Raw genomic sequence first — 13,205 nt, forward strand, 5'->3', positions numbered from 1 at the left:
TCATTTCAGCTTGGAAGACTCCCTTTAGCATTTCCTATAGGGCAGGTCTACTAGTGACAACCTCCTTGAGTTTTTGCTTATCACATCGATGCTCCTCCCTCCCTCCCTCCCTCCCTCCCTCCCTCTCTCTAAAAATCAATGGGAAAAAATATCCTCGGGTGAGGATTAACCAAAAGATATAAAAATAAAAATAATAAAACTCATTTCATTGGTCACCTCAGCCCTTCCGTAAATCCCTCCTCCATCTCTTTAAGGGTCAAAGTATTGATAAAATGCTTCCTCCATAATGCTTTCACCCTTTAGTGCTGCTTTAGTATTCATCAGACTGCTGGTAAAGAGCACCTACCATTAAAAGTGAGACATTAGTGATATAAATAGGAAAATTCTGAGCACATTAGTCTACAGGGAGCCCCAATGCATCAAATGTGATGCTAATATAAAATTGAACAGATTATGGTTTGTATCAGAAAAATCTTTTCTTTAGTAAAGATAATTACTCTGAAGCTACAGCTCTATCACAACTGCCATAAGAAATTTGGCATGAGATCAACACTATTAAAGGGATTTAGACCCTGAAGTACCAAATAGACCTTAGCAGAGAACTGACCTACAAGCAAGCACCAACTCTATAGATGTCATTTCACTTGGTTTATACGCACACAGTGAGCTAATAAGTTTAACTAACTCTCATTTTAACACTGTTCCCTATAAAACAGTTAACTTTAATTACTTTTTAGTCATTTATGCTATGAATCAGTCATTTTTTTAAATAAAAATAATTTTAAAAGAGTGTGTCACCTCTTTTGAACTAAACCAAAATACCACACTCTGGTCTCTAGCCTGTTCATGGGAAAACGTGGGACACCAAAACATTTAATTCTTCACACAGTCACTGGGTCCTTCTTGATCTTACCTACAGTATGAAAAATAAAAAGATCTGTTTCTTTGAATTTACTCCTTTCCCTAACTCCAGGGCCCCATTTGTATAACTTAGTCCAGATGTTCATATCACCGTGGTGTTCAGTGTAAGTAGAGGCCAGCTAAACTGGTTTTATGCTGAAAACCTCTATTCATCTCTCTCACTTGACAACACAGAGATATACTTTTGGTATATGTAGAAATGATCTAAATATACCTTTGTGCATATAGCTGAAAACATACAAACTCTTTTCTCTTATATACTTAAAACTTAGAAGTACATCACTGATTGGCCACATAGTTTTTAAAAGTGTTCCTTTCTAGGGAATAAAACATTTTCTTGTTTATTTTAATCTAGTTTTGCCCATTTAGCAATTTAAATAACATGAAAATTTTAAATCCAAGAATAACCCAAAAACATTTCTCTTAATCTCTTCTCAGAACTACTAATAAATATAATGATTTTAATTATACCAGGCTTCCTGGTTTCTCCCCTAGGTACTACAGTTTAAGGCCCATAAAAGAAATCTCTGTAGTAAAGTACAGGGTGGGGAAAAAGTAGGTTTACAATTATTCATATGGAAAATAATACAATAATTAATAAATAATAATATACAAATAAACTCTGTTTCCCATACTCACAACTGTAAACCTACTTTTGCCACACTCTGTATATATTTCCAAAGTCAGAAAGATTTTCCATATGTACCAAGGAACATTCAAAAAAATTTTAACAGCGCAGAAGAATTTAGGGTTTAGTCGTAAAAACGACCTCATGAGAGAGTAAGCAAGGAGGAATAGAAAAGTGAGGAAGAAAACACAACTGAAAACATTACAATTTGAAACCCCAAGCTAATGCGCAGTAAATTTTTTTTTCAGCTCTTCTAGAAAAAACTGTTGGCATAAGATATAAAAATTTAACTTTAATCACATAATATAGAGATGAGGTGACAGATGAAAGGGCTTTGGAAATGTTCTTACCAATACCTTAAGACTGGTGTATAATAATGCTTCCTAACCACTAAGCCCTCCGGATATGAATAGGTATTTTATAAATAAAGAGATGAATGGTCACACAAGCTAGGAAATTGCCAGCTTTAACAAAATTGACCAGGTTTCTTTACTGTAGGACTTCAAAGCCTTTCACAGGCTTATATACACTGGGAATCTCCCAGAGTGGGTACAGACGCAGCAGCCTGCAAATGTGTGTTACCACAGAGCCCTAGTAATGTCTCCCAGAAGATCGTTTCATCACAAGTAGTTTGGGGAAGACAAGAATATACAGGTGATTGGGTGAATTTTTCCTGGGGCCAATATTCAGACTAAAGACAATCGTGTGTTTATTTCCCAAGACGTCTCTTCTGAATATGTGTGCCCCGCTTACAGTGAAGGAAGGTGGAGAGTGGGGGGGAGGTGGCCTGGGGGCTTCTGCCTGCGTTCTTGCACGCCTGTTGCTGTAGTCCACGATCTCCACAGCTAGACAGCTAGGTTGCAGACCGGCGCTGAGTGCCGGGCCGCTGTTTGCACAGCGATGGGAAATTTAGTAGACAAAGCGGCAGTCTCGTGCATTAACGGTGAGTTGAGAATTCCCAGTCCCGTCAGACCCTGGGTCACTAAGCCCCACAGCAAGCAGGAAGCCACCTCGAGCAGCTCCGATGAGGACTGCTGATAGCAGCACGGTTCACAACCAGGAAGCGACCATTGGCTCTCGCACAGCAGGAGAGAGATAAGGAAGCTGGTCACAAAAGCCCTTTCAGACAGGTCTCCCACTTATTCAGCCAGGTGGCTCCCAAGCCCCAGTTGGAAAGCAGCAGCTGGCAGAATGCCCACTAATTTTGCTGTGACAAAGTCCAGGTTTGCTGTTGGTGCAAATCCAGAGCCTCGTCTCATCCAGGCCCTCCTTAAGGGGATGTGGTGAAAGCCTCAATCGCCAGTGCAATGGATCACTGTCTTCCTGGATACAGACACTCTGACTCCAGTGATGGCAAGGGAGGGACCTGTAGGAGATGGGCCCCGGCTTGGGAGCTGACTCTGCGATTTACTATGTCACCTTGGGTGACTTGCTTAACCCCTATATGCTTCAATTTCCTCATCTGTTAAAAAGAAAAAAAGGATAATATAGGGTGTCCCCCAAAAAATGTATACACACACTTTGAATAATTATAAAGGCCATGTTTATTAAAATACATTTCATTTTCAAAGTTGAGCTATCAGCTGTTAAAGTATGTATACATTTTTGGAGGACGCCCTGTATTAGTACCGACGCAATAGACTTTTTATGAAGATGAAAGAATGCATTGAAAGCACTTAGCTTAATGCCTGATCTACTGTAGATGCTCAATATACACAGCTAATAATTAAACAAGCAGAAATTATAACCAGGAAAAGGCTTAAGGATGGAACTAAAGCTTGGCATTAGATATATAGCAGAGACTCAATAAATACTTACTGACTGATTAACCAACATCTCTTAAAGCCAATGCTGGAGTATTGGGAAAAGGGTTCTCCCTTGTTTATATGTGGTCAGGAAGAACATGGCTTTTATTACACTTCAAACTGAAGCAGGAAATCAATACCTCACGGTATTTACATCTCAAGATTGAGTGGATGCCACAGACCATCTAATTCTCTAAATGGACAAGCAAATGTTAAAAGTGGTTTCAGTGACTCAGCGAGTCCTGAGATGCTCCATATGGAAAGGTATGCCGTGAACTACCCAGAGCAATAAGGTAGAAACTAAGAGTACTTATAGAGAAATTGCCCAACATTTTCTGCCAAAAGTCAGAGAAGGTCTTTAAAGATAAAAAGTCTCTTAAGCAGCAATTAATGAAAAGTAGGATCTGTTGCACCCTCCACCACACTCCACAGATTTGCTTCTTGCTTCTCATTTTCAACTCCACAAAGAATGGTGAGGAGTCAGGCCAGAGTAGCACATGTCAGTAAGGCAGAATAAATTCACAGATGAAAGAGACTTGGGTGACATGCTTTCCCAGCTCCTGCTGTTTCAGCTTATTGTTCCCAGGGAAAATACAATCCTAAAGAAAACATCATGGGCCCAAATCACAGCACTAACCCCAGGTTAATAAGCATTTCTTTTTAGTTTATGCAGAATTAACACAGCTCCTAAAACACTGATGAAACTATAGGCACCAAGACTGCACATGCTATACAGAAAAACCATGTCTCCCACCCCCAATGGGAGAGAAGCCCCGTCTACTACTCTTTCTCTGTATGAAAACCACATGCAACTCTACAGTCAAGAGTGAACTCATACACATTTGCTTGGTTGCTTATGGAGGCTCCACATGAGGTTAGGGGACTAGCTAGATATGAAGAAGCTCAACCACTCTCTGCTCTCTTGGGAACCTGACAGGCCAGCTGTGTGGCGATCCACCCTCACAGAGGAAGCACAGTGGTAGGATAACTTCCCTACCACCCAACAGTTTACAGAAATCAGCATCTGTCTCCTACCTGTGATGCACAAGGTCTTGGAGGGAGTGCAGGTGGTGGAGGTAACAATCCTGACTTAGTAGCTGAAAAGAAAAGCATATACTGTTAAGGACCACCAAAAACAAAACAAAACACCCTTCTGCTTGTTAACTCGGAATAGCAATAGCATTTAACATGTTTAAGTTTTTAAAATCCATTTGAAGGCTTAATAACAAAAAGAGTACATGCATTTTCTAATCTTCTTCATTTTTATCCTACCCAATATTCAAGTATTTACACAGGCTGTCATGATTAAGAAAGTGTAAAATGGTAAAAAAAAGACACCCTTTGATCAAAAAACTGGAACCCAGAATAGGAAAGGCAGTCAATTCCTCATTATTCTGCTATTAATTTTTTAGTTTCAAATAATCTAGATCCTTTTTTCTCCCTAGCATTGGGCCATTACACTGCTCATTGGCTCAGCAAATAGGCTGCAGAAACTGAGAGAGCCAGAATCTCGGGGCAACAATACTGCCCTGTGAGTGAGTGGGTCTGGTAGTGGTAGGGAAGGTTGAAAGTGATGGACTAAAATGATATTTAGGGATTCTTCAAAGATTGAAATTTCCTTTTCTCTCCCTAATCCTTATTATTATGGATAATTAAATCTGTTTCTAAAATAACCTGGTCCCACCCGGCCAATGTGGCACAGCGGTTGAGCATCAACCTATAAGCCAGGAGATCGATTCCAGTCAGGGCGCATGCCCAGGTTATGGGCTCAAGTAGGGGGTGTGCAGGAGGCAGCCGATCAGTGACTCTCTCATCATTGATGTTTCTCTCTCTCCCTCTCCCTTCCTTTCTTTGAAATCAATAAAGATATATTTAAAAATTAAATTAAATTAAAAATAAAATAACCTGGCCCCATCTGAAGGATCTTTTGAAAGAAACTTTCAGTCCATTTTTTTTTAATTTTGTGAAATATAGAGGAAATTTCAGTTAAGCCAAAAACGTTTGAATTGTAACTTAATGAAAATAAACATCTGCTATTGAATTATCAATAAAGCTCATAATCATGAAGAAATAAGTTTATTATTACACACTGGCAAGTTAAACCACATTCTTTACAGACTCCTTAGAAAAGCACAGTGTGCTCTATATAACTATATATAGTTTATTTGCAAATCTTTAATATGTGTGCTAATATTTAGACAATTTTCTGTGCCTTAAAAATAAATCATAGCAATGTGCCAAGAACACAGAAGTTTTTGCAAATCACTTTTGATTTTTCCTAACTAGGTCAGACAAGCTAGAAGATGTAGTCTGGGGCTTTCCACAAAGGTAACTCAGTAATTTCATAGAGATTTTCATTCTGAGCCAGTGCACAAATATGGTACAACCATGTGGGCCCATCGATGATTTCTCTCAGTCTGTCTTTCATTAAAATTTATGAAATACATCAGTGAGTCAAAACTCCAAAGGTGATGAGACCTTGAACAGCCTTCAATAACAAAGCTCGTAGCAACAGAGAATAACAAAAGCCTCAGGAATTATCCATCTCAGGGCCCCTACTCTATAGGTCCTCATGGCCTTTAAATTACCAATTACTTTAAAAACAAAGTGAAAACACAAACAAAAAATCTATACATGCTTTTAAGGGAAAAGCCTTGCACCAGAATAAAGCATTTGTTAAAATAACCTTTTATTAACAAAAGAAGACTAAGGAATATGCCACTTAATTAAACTGACTTCTGCTTCCAGCCAAGATAGAATAACAGAGACCAGATTTACCCTCCCATTTGAAATAGCCAAAAATAAACATATGTTTTTTATATGAAACAACAGTTAAAGGCACTAGAACAAAACATAAAACAACAGTTTTCAAGACACTAGGAAATCAGGCAACAAAAGTTATCCCTGAGAGACAGGAAACAAACATGTGACTGACTGTCCCTGCTTACCGCCCCGAGACTTACTAGAAACAACCAGATTCATGTCTAATTTCCTTTTTACCATTATTTAATTTTTGAAAACAAATGCTCTGTTTTAATAAAAGATGATGTAAGGGTCTGGTTCTGAATATACTTTTGAATAAAACTATATCACCTACAAATATTCAGTTTTGTTTCCTCTTTTCAGTACCTTTATCTATTTTTTTGTTTTGATCTTACTTACCTGGCTAGAACATCCACTGTGAAGTTGAATTACAATAGTGATAAGGGCATTCTTGTCATCTCAAAGGTACGGCCTTCGCTATTTCACCATTAAGTATGGCATTTCCTGTAGGCTTGTTGTAGATACCCTTTAATGGGTTATTAAAATTCCCATCTATTTTTATTTTGAGGGTTTTTTCATGACAATTTGTTGAATTTTTTTCTTGTAATTTGTTAATACGGTAAATGACATTATGAATTTTTTAATACTAAAGCACCCTTGCAGACCTAGGAAAATCCCAACTGGGTACAGTTTTTATATCTGCTAGATTTAGTTGGCTAATATTTTGTTTAGGGTTTTTGCAACTGTATTTATAAGACTAACAAATGAATTTCCTTTCTCATCTGGTCCTGTTATGCTTGATTTGGGTGGAGAGTGTTCCCTCGTCTATACTCTGGAATAGGTGTGTGAGATCAGAGATTTTTGTATTGTTGAATGTCAGCAGAACCATCTGAGCCTGAAGTTTTCTTTAAAACAAGATTTTTAATGATTTCACTTTGTTACAGGATTATTCAAACTTTCTAATTCATTTTGATAAATGATTTTGTCTAGACATTTATTCATTTTGTCTAAATTTTCACATTTGTTGCCATAAAGGTGTTCATAACCCCCTTATCATCTTAATCTCTCCACATGTAATTTTATTTTTCCATTCCTAATACTATTTGACATCACTCTAGTTTTTCTTCATTAACCTTGCCTGACAGCCTGACATATGTCAGTTTTATTATTCTTTTCAAAGAATCACCTTTTAATGATTTTGAGCCTATTTATTGTATGCTTGCTCTCTATTTCATTAATATCTGCTCATTTCCTTCCATTTACTTTCTTTGGGCTTATCCTAATGTTCTTTTTCTGGCGTAAATTGGTTGCTTAGTTCACTAATTTCTAGCTTTTCTTCTATTCTAACATAAGCACTTAGGGTTATAAATTTTCTTCCAGGTATCTTTTTAATAAAATCTCATAGGTTTTGATATGTGATATCATTCAGTTTTAAAATTTTCCTAATTTCCATTACAATTTTTTATGATGTTACCTCCTCTCTGAAGTTTATCCTTTAGCATTTCCTTTATTGAGAGTCCATTAGTAGCCAGCTTAGTCAGTTTATTTGACTGGAAAGTCAGTATTTTGCCCTCATTCCTGAAAGATGATTTTATTGGGTATAGAATTCCACACTGACAGCTATTTTCTCCCAGCACATTGATAGTAACATTTCACTGTCTTCTAGCTTCCGTTACTGCTATTGAGAAGTCAGGTGTCAACAGAATCAGTTTTTTGGTAGATAGGTTGTCTTCTCTCTGGTTGCTTTTAAGATCTTCTCTTTGTTTTTGATATTTTGCAGTACCAAACTTTACCCCATGTCTGCATGTATAGATCTTCACCCTTTTTCTTTCATAACATGCTGAACTTCTTTGGAATTTTAGAATCAGATGGCAACCTATTAACTTTGGGAAATTCTCAGTGATTTTTCAAGTATTGTCTTCTCACCATTTTCTCTCACCTCTCCCTCTGGAGCTCTTTGTCTAACTGCACTGCATTCTGGATCATTTTCTAAGAACTATCATCCAATTAGCCAATTCCCTCTTCAACTGTACTTAATGTCCTGATAATCCAGTCTTTGAGTTTATTTCAACCACTCAATTTTTCATTTCTACAAGTTCCATTTGGTCTGTTTTCAAAATGGCTTTTTCATTTTCACAATTTCTTAGCTGCTTACTCATTTTCTCCATCTCTTTTTCTTCCAACATATTAAACATATTTACATAACTGTCTGTGTCTGATAATTACAAAATCTGAGGGCTTTGAATTTCCTACCATTTTGTTGCTTCTGCTGGCTCTCTCTGTGTTCCATTGCCTAGAGTGTGTGGCAACCTCTGACTCTAAACACATTCCTTGGAACTTTATCTGTTAAAATACTTTGGGGCCTGGGTAGAAAATGGGTTCCTCCTCTATTACTTCTGCCAGAAATCCGAAGGCACTATCAACTTGTGACCACTTTAAACTAAAATTTTGGCTTGATTCTGTGTATGATTCCTAGTTTCTATTGTCCTGAGATTTTGTTAAATGTCCTATTGCATGACTTTTGAATATATAGATAGTAGCCTGAATATTTTCAACTAATCTCACTCTTACCTCATTAACACAACATAAAGAGAATATTTAAATTATCTTGTTTAAAGTGCTTAAATTTGGAACTGGGAAGAAAGATGAGCGACTGATAGCCGAATGAGCAGTAAAGAAAGCAGAGAGGAACCAATTTGTAGCACAGAGGGCTCCCAATTCTCAAGAATTGGTGACAACTCCTCTGAAGTAGGAATAAAATAAAGAAAGCAATAAAGAGTAATTAACTGATAGTGGATCATATTTCCTACCCTTCAGGAAAAGGGTATACCTTGACAAGCCCCTTAAAGATCTGGTTCCAGCTATGCCTCATGCTGTTTTGGCTTCAGGATCCCTGCTTCTGTGGTCCCTCTGCCTGTAGTAGCCATTCCCTACCCCTAATTCACATGGATACCTCAGAATATAGCAAATGACCAACAAATATTTGAACTAACGTAAGAAAGAACTATAGGATTATGCTCCATCTCCATATCTCTTAAAAGACTGATTGAAACAGTTTAGGAGCAGTTAGATCCCAAGATTTTTCTCCCACATTCTGCAGTTTCAGCATGTTTCCCACTCCAGCAAAAACAAACAAACAAACAAAAAAACTGGAAATATTTTTCTTCTCCAGGGAGGACACCAGGCCCAGATGAAGGCATTAGGGCCATCCTGAAAAAAGGAGGATTAGTAAATGTGTATACTCTGGATGCCAAGATTCTTCCAGTGCTCTTCCTCTCTGCTCCTAGACTGTTACATCCAGAGAGTGGAAAAATGTGCTCCAAGGAATTGGACCAGCCAAGAAGGAAGATCTAGATAACAACATCAAGAGATCTCCAACAAGATTGCTGAGCAAGATCATTTTACCATGAAGCCCACAGATGGTCAGTCCCATCCATCTGTTCTTTTACTCCAGTCAGCTCTTTAACCCCCATTCTTAAATATAAGCAGATGATAAAGTATCACCAGATATCTGCAGAAATTTTTCTAATCTAAGAGCAATAAAAATAGAAAAAAGTAACCGCAAAGAAACAGATTAGATCTATACTAAGAGAAAAATTTAATTGTATATTATTAGCATGGCCACTGTGGCTCAGTGGTTGAGTGTCGACCTATGAACCAGGAGGTCACAGTTCAATTCCCGATCAGGGCACATGCCGGGTTGTGGGCTCCATCCCCAGTAGGGGGCGTGCAGGAGGCAGCCGATCAATGACTCTCTCATCACTGATGCTTCTCTCTCTCTCTCTCCTCCCTTCTTCTCTCCGAAATCAATAAAAACATGTTTTTTAAAAAATAAATGTATATTACTAATACTGTCAGAATGATCATTCAGTTTATTCCAGAAATATTTAAACATTTATTATGTGCTAGATACTATTTGAGATGCTGGTAAAACACCAAAGTGGAAAAAAAACACAGGAAGAAAAGTTCTACTCTCATGAAACTTATATTCTACTGAGAAGGCAGATAATGGGTTCGGGGTTAGGGATGAAATTTTAAATAGTCATCAGGGAAAGCCTCAATGAGAGAGATATGTTATTTGCAAAGATGAAATAATGGGATGCTATTGAAAAAGGTATTCAAAAAATTAAAGAGTATTTGGAAATTAAAAACATAATAGCAGAAAGGAAAAGCTTAGTAGAAAGGCTCTTTATATGTTTAATTGAGATTTATTAGATCTTGATGCAAAGAATGTTTCTGAGTTGTCTTTGTCTCTTTTTTCCTGCATCTGTCACCTTGCCCATGGTAGGTGCAATCAGTCATGAAACAGTGTGTAACTGGTACATGTGAGGCACTGTGCTAGGCACTGGGATACACAAAATGAAAAGATGTGATCACTGCCGAGTCAGTACAAGGAGTGAGGTCCACACATTTTTTTTAGGAGATGTTGGGTGTAAAGGAAGCTGAAGGCTTGTGGGACATGTAGTGTAGGTACAGTTATAAAATATCAAGATGCTAGGGATCTTGAAAGCCGGCATAACTATAGATCTAATCCTATAGATAAAAATGCTTAATTTCTTCATTAAGTATCTTTTAACATTCAAAAATAAAAGCTTAATAGAAAGGTTCAAATATAATCTAAGGAAATCTTACAGAAAGTACAGAAATATCCAAATAATAGTTCCTCAAAGAGATATAGAGCAAATAGCAGAAAGAAATCGATTAAATAGTTCAAGAAAATTTCCCAGAAATGAAGAATATAAGTTTCTAAATTAAAAGAGCCTACTGGGTACCCAGGACAATGGAGGGAAAAACAAAACAAAACAAAAAACAGATCCCTGGCAAGGTACATCAACATGAAATTTTAAAACACTAGAGTTAGAAGATTCCACAAGTTTCCAGCAGAGGGTGGTAGAGGAGGGCAAGCCACGTACAAACGATCAGGAGTCTATATGGTTTTAGACTTCTTAATATACCACTGGAAGCTAGAATTCATTGGAGTAATGCCATTAAAATTCTGAGGAAAACTTATTTCCACAATAAGTGTATGCCCAACCTAGCAGCCTGCATGATGGTTCAATTAAAGATATTTTTAGACATTCAGGGTCTCAAATTGAGTTCCAGCACCCTTTCCAAGAAAGCTACTCAAGGATGTTCTCTACCCAAACAAGAGAATAAACCAAGAAAAAGCATGCAATGGACATAGGATAAAGGCTTTCCAACATGGGAGAAAGAAGAAGGGAATCCTTATATGACAGTGTAGGAAGATGCCATGATAAAAACTATATAACACACATAGAAAGACAATCACTTTAGATTTCCCAGAAAGATGAAACTAATACCTGATGTGTCAGAATTTTATAAGAACAACTGGAAAACTGAGAGAGTCTAGAGTTGATTCAGGGGCAAGTACAATGAAAAAAAACAAGTGATTATCTACTCTAAAGCACACAAAAATCTGTGCAACAAAGAAAAATAAATAATTTATCAAATGGCTTACATAACTATAATAAAAATAATATAAACACTAAATATTAATCTAACCAGAATTAGACTATAACTATACTGGGAGAGTAGAAGAGGGGAAAGGTGCTAGGGAAGGGAGGACAATAGATGATGACTAACACTGAAATGTCAACAAGAGGTTGTACAAATATGTTATTTTGAAATATAAAGAAAATAGCAAAATAATCAACATAAAAGATCCTGTAGCAGTATATTCTCCCAAGTCTTGAGGTATATCAATGGCCTTGGAGGAACTTCTCAGACTTCAGTTTGTCCCCCCAGTTCAGCATGGAATCCTGGGCCTTCCCCTCCGATATATCAGGATACGAGCTGTGATTATTCACTTTTCCAGCTTCTTCCCTCTCTTTCCAGAAGTCATGTCCACTGACTCTTAGTCAAGAGAAGGGAAACTAAGAGTACCCACTCACTTCACTTCACTCCAGATTCGGAGTATCAGTAAGAAATCTTAAGATTCACCTACTCACAAACATAGCTTCTGGAGGGACACAGGCAGTCGAGAGCATGCCCAAAACCTCAGGTTTTCCTAGTTGCCACTGTTTCCAAAGTAAAAATGCCATTAGCTCATGCTTCTTTCCTTGTTTGGATACTGCTGAAAAATCTCATCCATGTGTTTATATTCTGTGTTCACTTCCTTTAATGGTAGGAGATATTAATCTAGCTTTCTTCTACCAATTTTATATCTAATTCATCTTTTTGTCTCCCATAGCACGTAAACACACGGCCTTATGTTTAGTAAGTACTCACATAGTGAGTGAATAATCAGAATTGAATTCAGCATAAAATTTCTTATAATATTTTTAGTTCATCATGACCTTTAAATTAGATTTTTAAAAAAATGTTTTAATCCTCACTTGAGGCTATGTTATTATTGATTTTTTTTTTTTTTTTTGAGAAAGAGAGAAAGGAAGGAAGAGAGAGAGAGAGAGAGAAACATCGATCTATTGCGCCCCCCCTCCCCAATACATGACCAGGGATCAAAACCACAACCCAGGTATATGCCCTGACGGGGATCGAGCCTGCCACCTTTTGGTGTATGGCTCAAGGCTCCAACCAACTAAGCCACCTGGCCAGGGCTAGATTCAAAAATTTTATCCAGCATGCTCTAACCAATGTGGTTTTTTAAAAGAAAAAGTACATCTTCCTGAAAAGTGAAATTAAAAAAATACTTTGGGGAGTGGGTAGGGGGTGGAAGGGGTAAAAGGGTGAAGAAGGGGGGAGAGCTGTAATATTTTGAACAAATAAATAAATAATACTTTGGCTGAATAGTATAGTATACACATGCAAAAGATGACAACGTACCTGTTCATAGCAACAACTGCTTTCCTGGAAGGGAACAGAGGGAAAGAAGAGAGGGGAGGACAACGCTTTTTCTGCAGACATTAAAAGCCACCACACTTAGGAAGCAATTGCAGGTTTATTCATGATGTCTTACGGTTAATAAGGTGGGGCACCAGATACCAGTAAAGCTTTGTCAAATCCAAAATTTTATAAGTACAACCATGGAAAAAAATAATACATATCCAAGTCCTGAAAAAACAGATTTAAAAGTTCATGGAAGGAAATGCCATTTAATCCTAAATTCA

The 13,205-nt window shown here is 37.4% G+C and overlaps 1 protein-coding gene across 2 annotated transcripts in view; it reads right to left on the reverse strand.

The window, feature by feature from the left end:
- Positions 1 to 13,205, reverse strand: part of REPS2 (RALBP1 associated Eps domain containing 2) — a 173,465-nt gene that overhangs the window by 34,673 nt on the left and 125,587 nt on the right. For both annotated transcript variants that reach the window (XM_087813660.1, XM_016211178.2), the window contains one exon: positions 4,390 to 4,451. In XM_087813660.1, the coding sequence (XP_087669786.1) occupies positions 4,390 to 4,451 (62 nt within the window). The remainder of the gene's footprint in view (positions 1 to 4,389; positions 4,452 to 13,205) is intronic.

The sequence above is a fragment of the Miniopterus natalensis genome, chromosome X (assembly GCF_054644295.1).
Source record: "Miniopterus natalensis isolate mMinNat1 chromosome X, mMinNat1.hap1, whole genome shotgun sequence".
Classification (NCBI taxonomy): Eukaryota; Metazoa; Chordata; class Mammalia; order Chiroptera; family Miniopteridae; genus Miniopterus; species Miniopterus natalensis.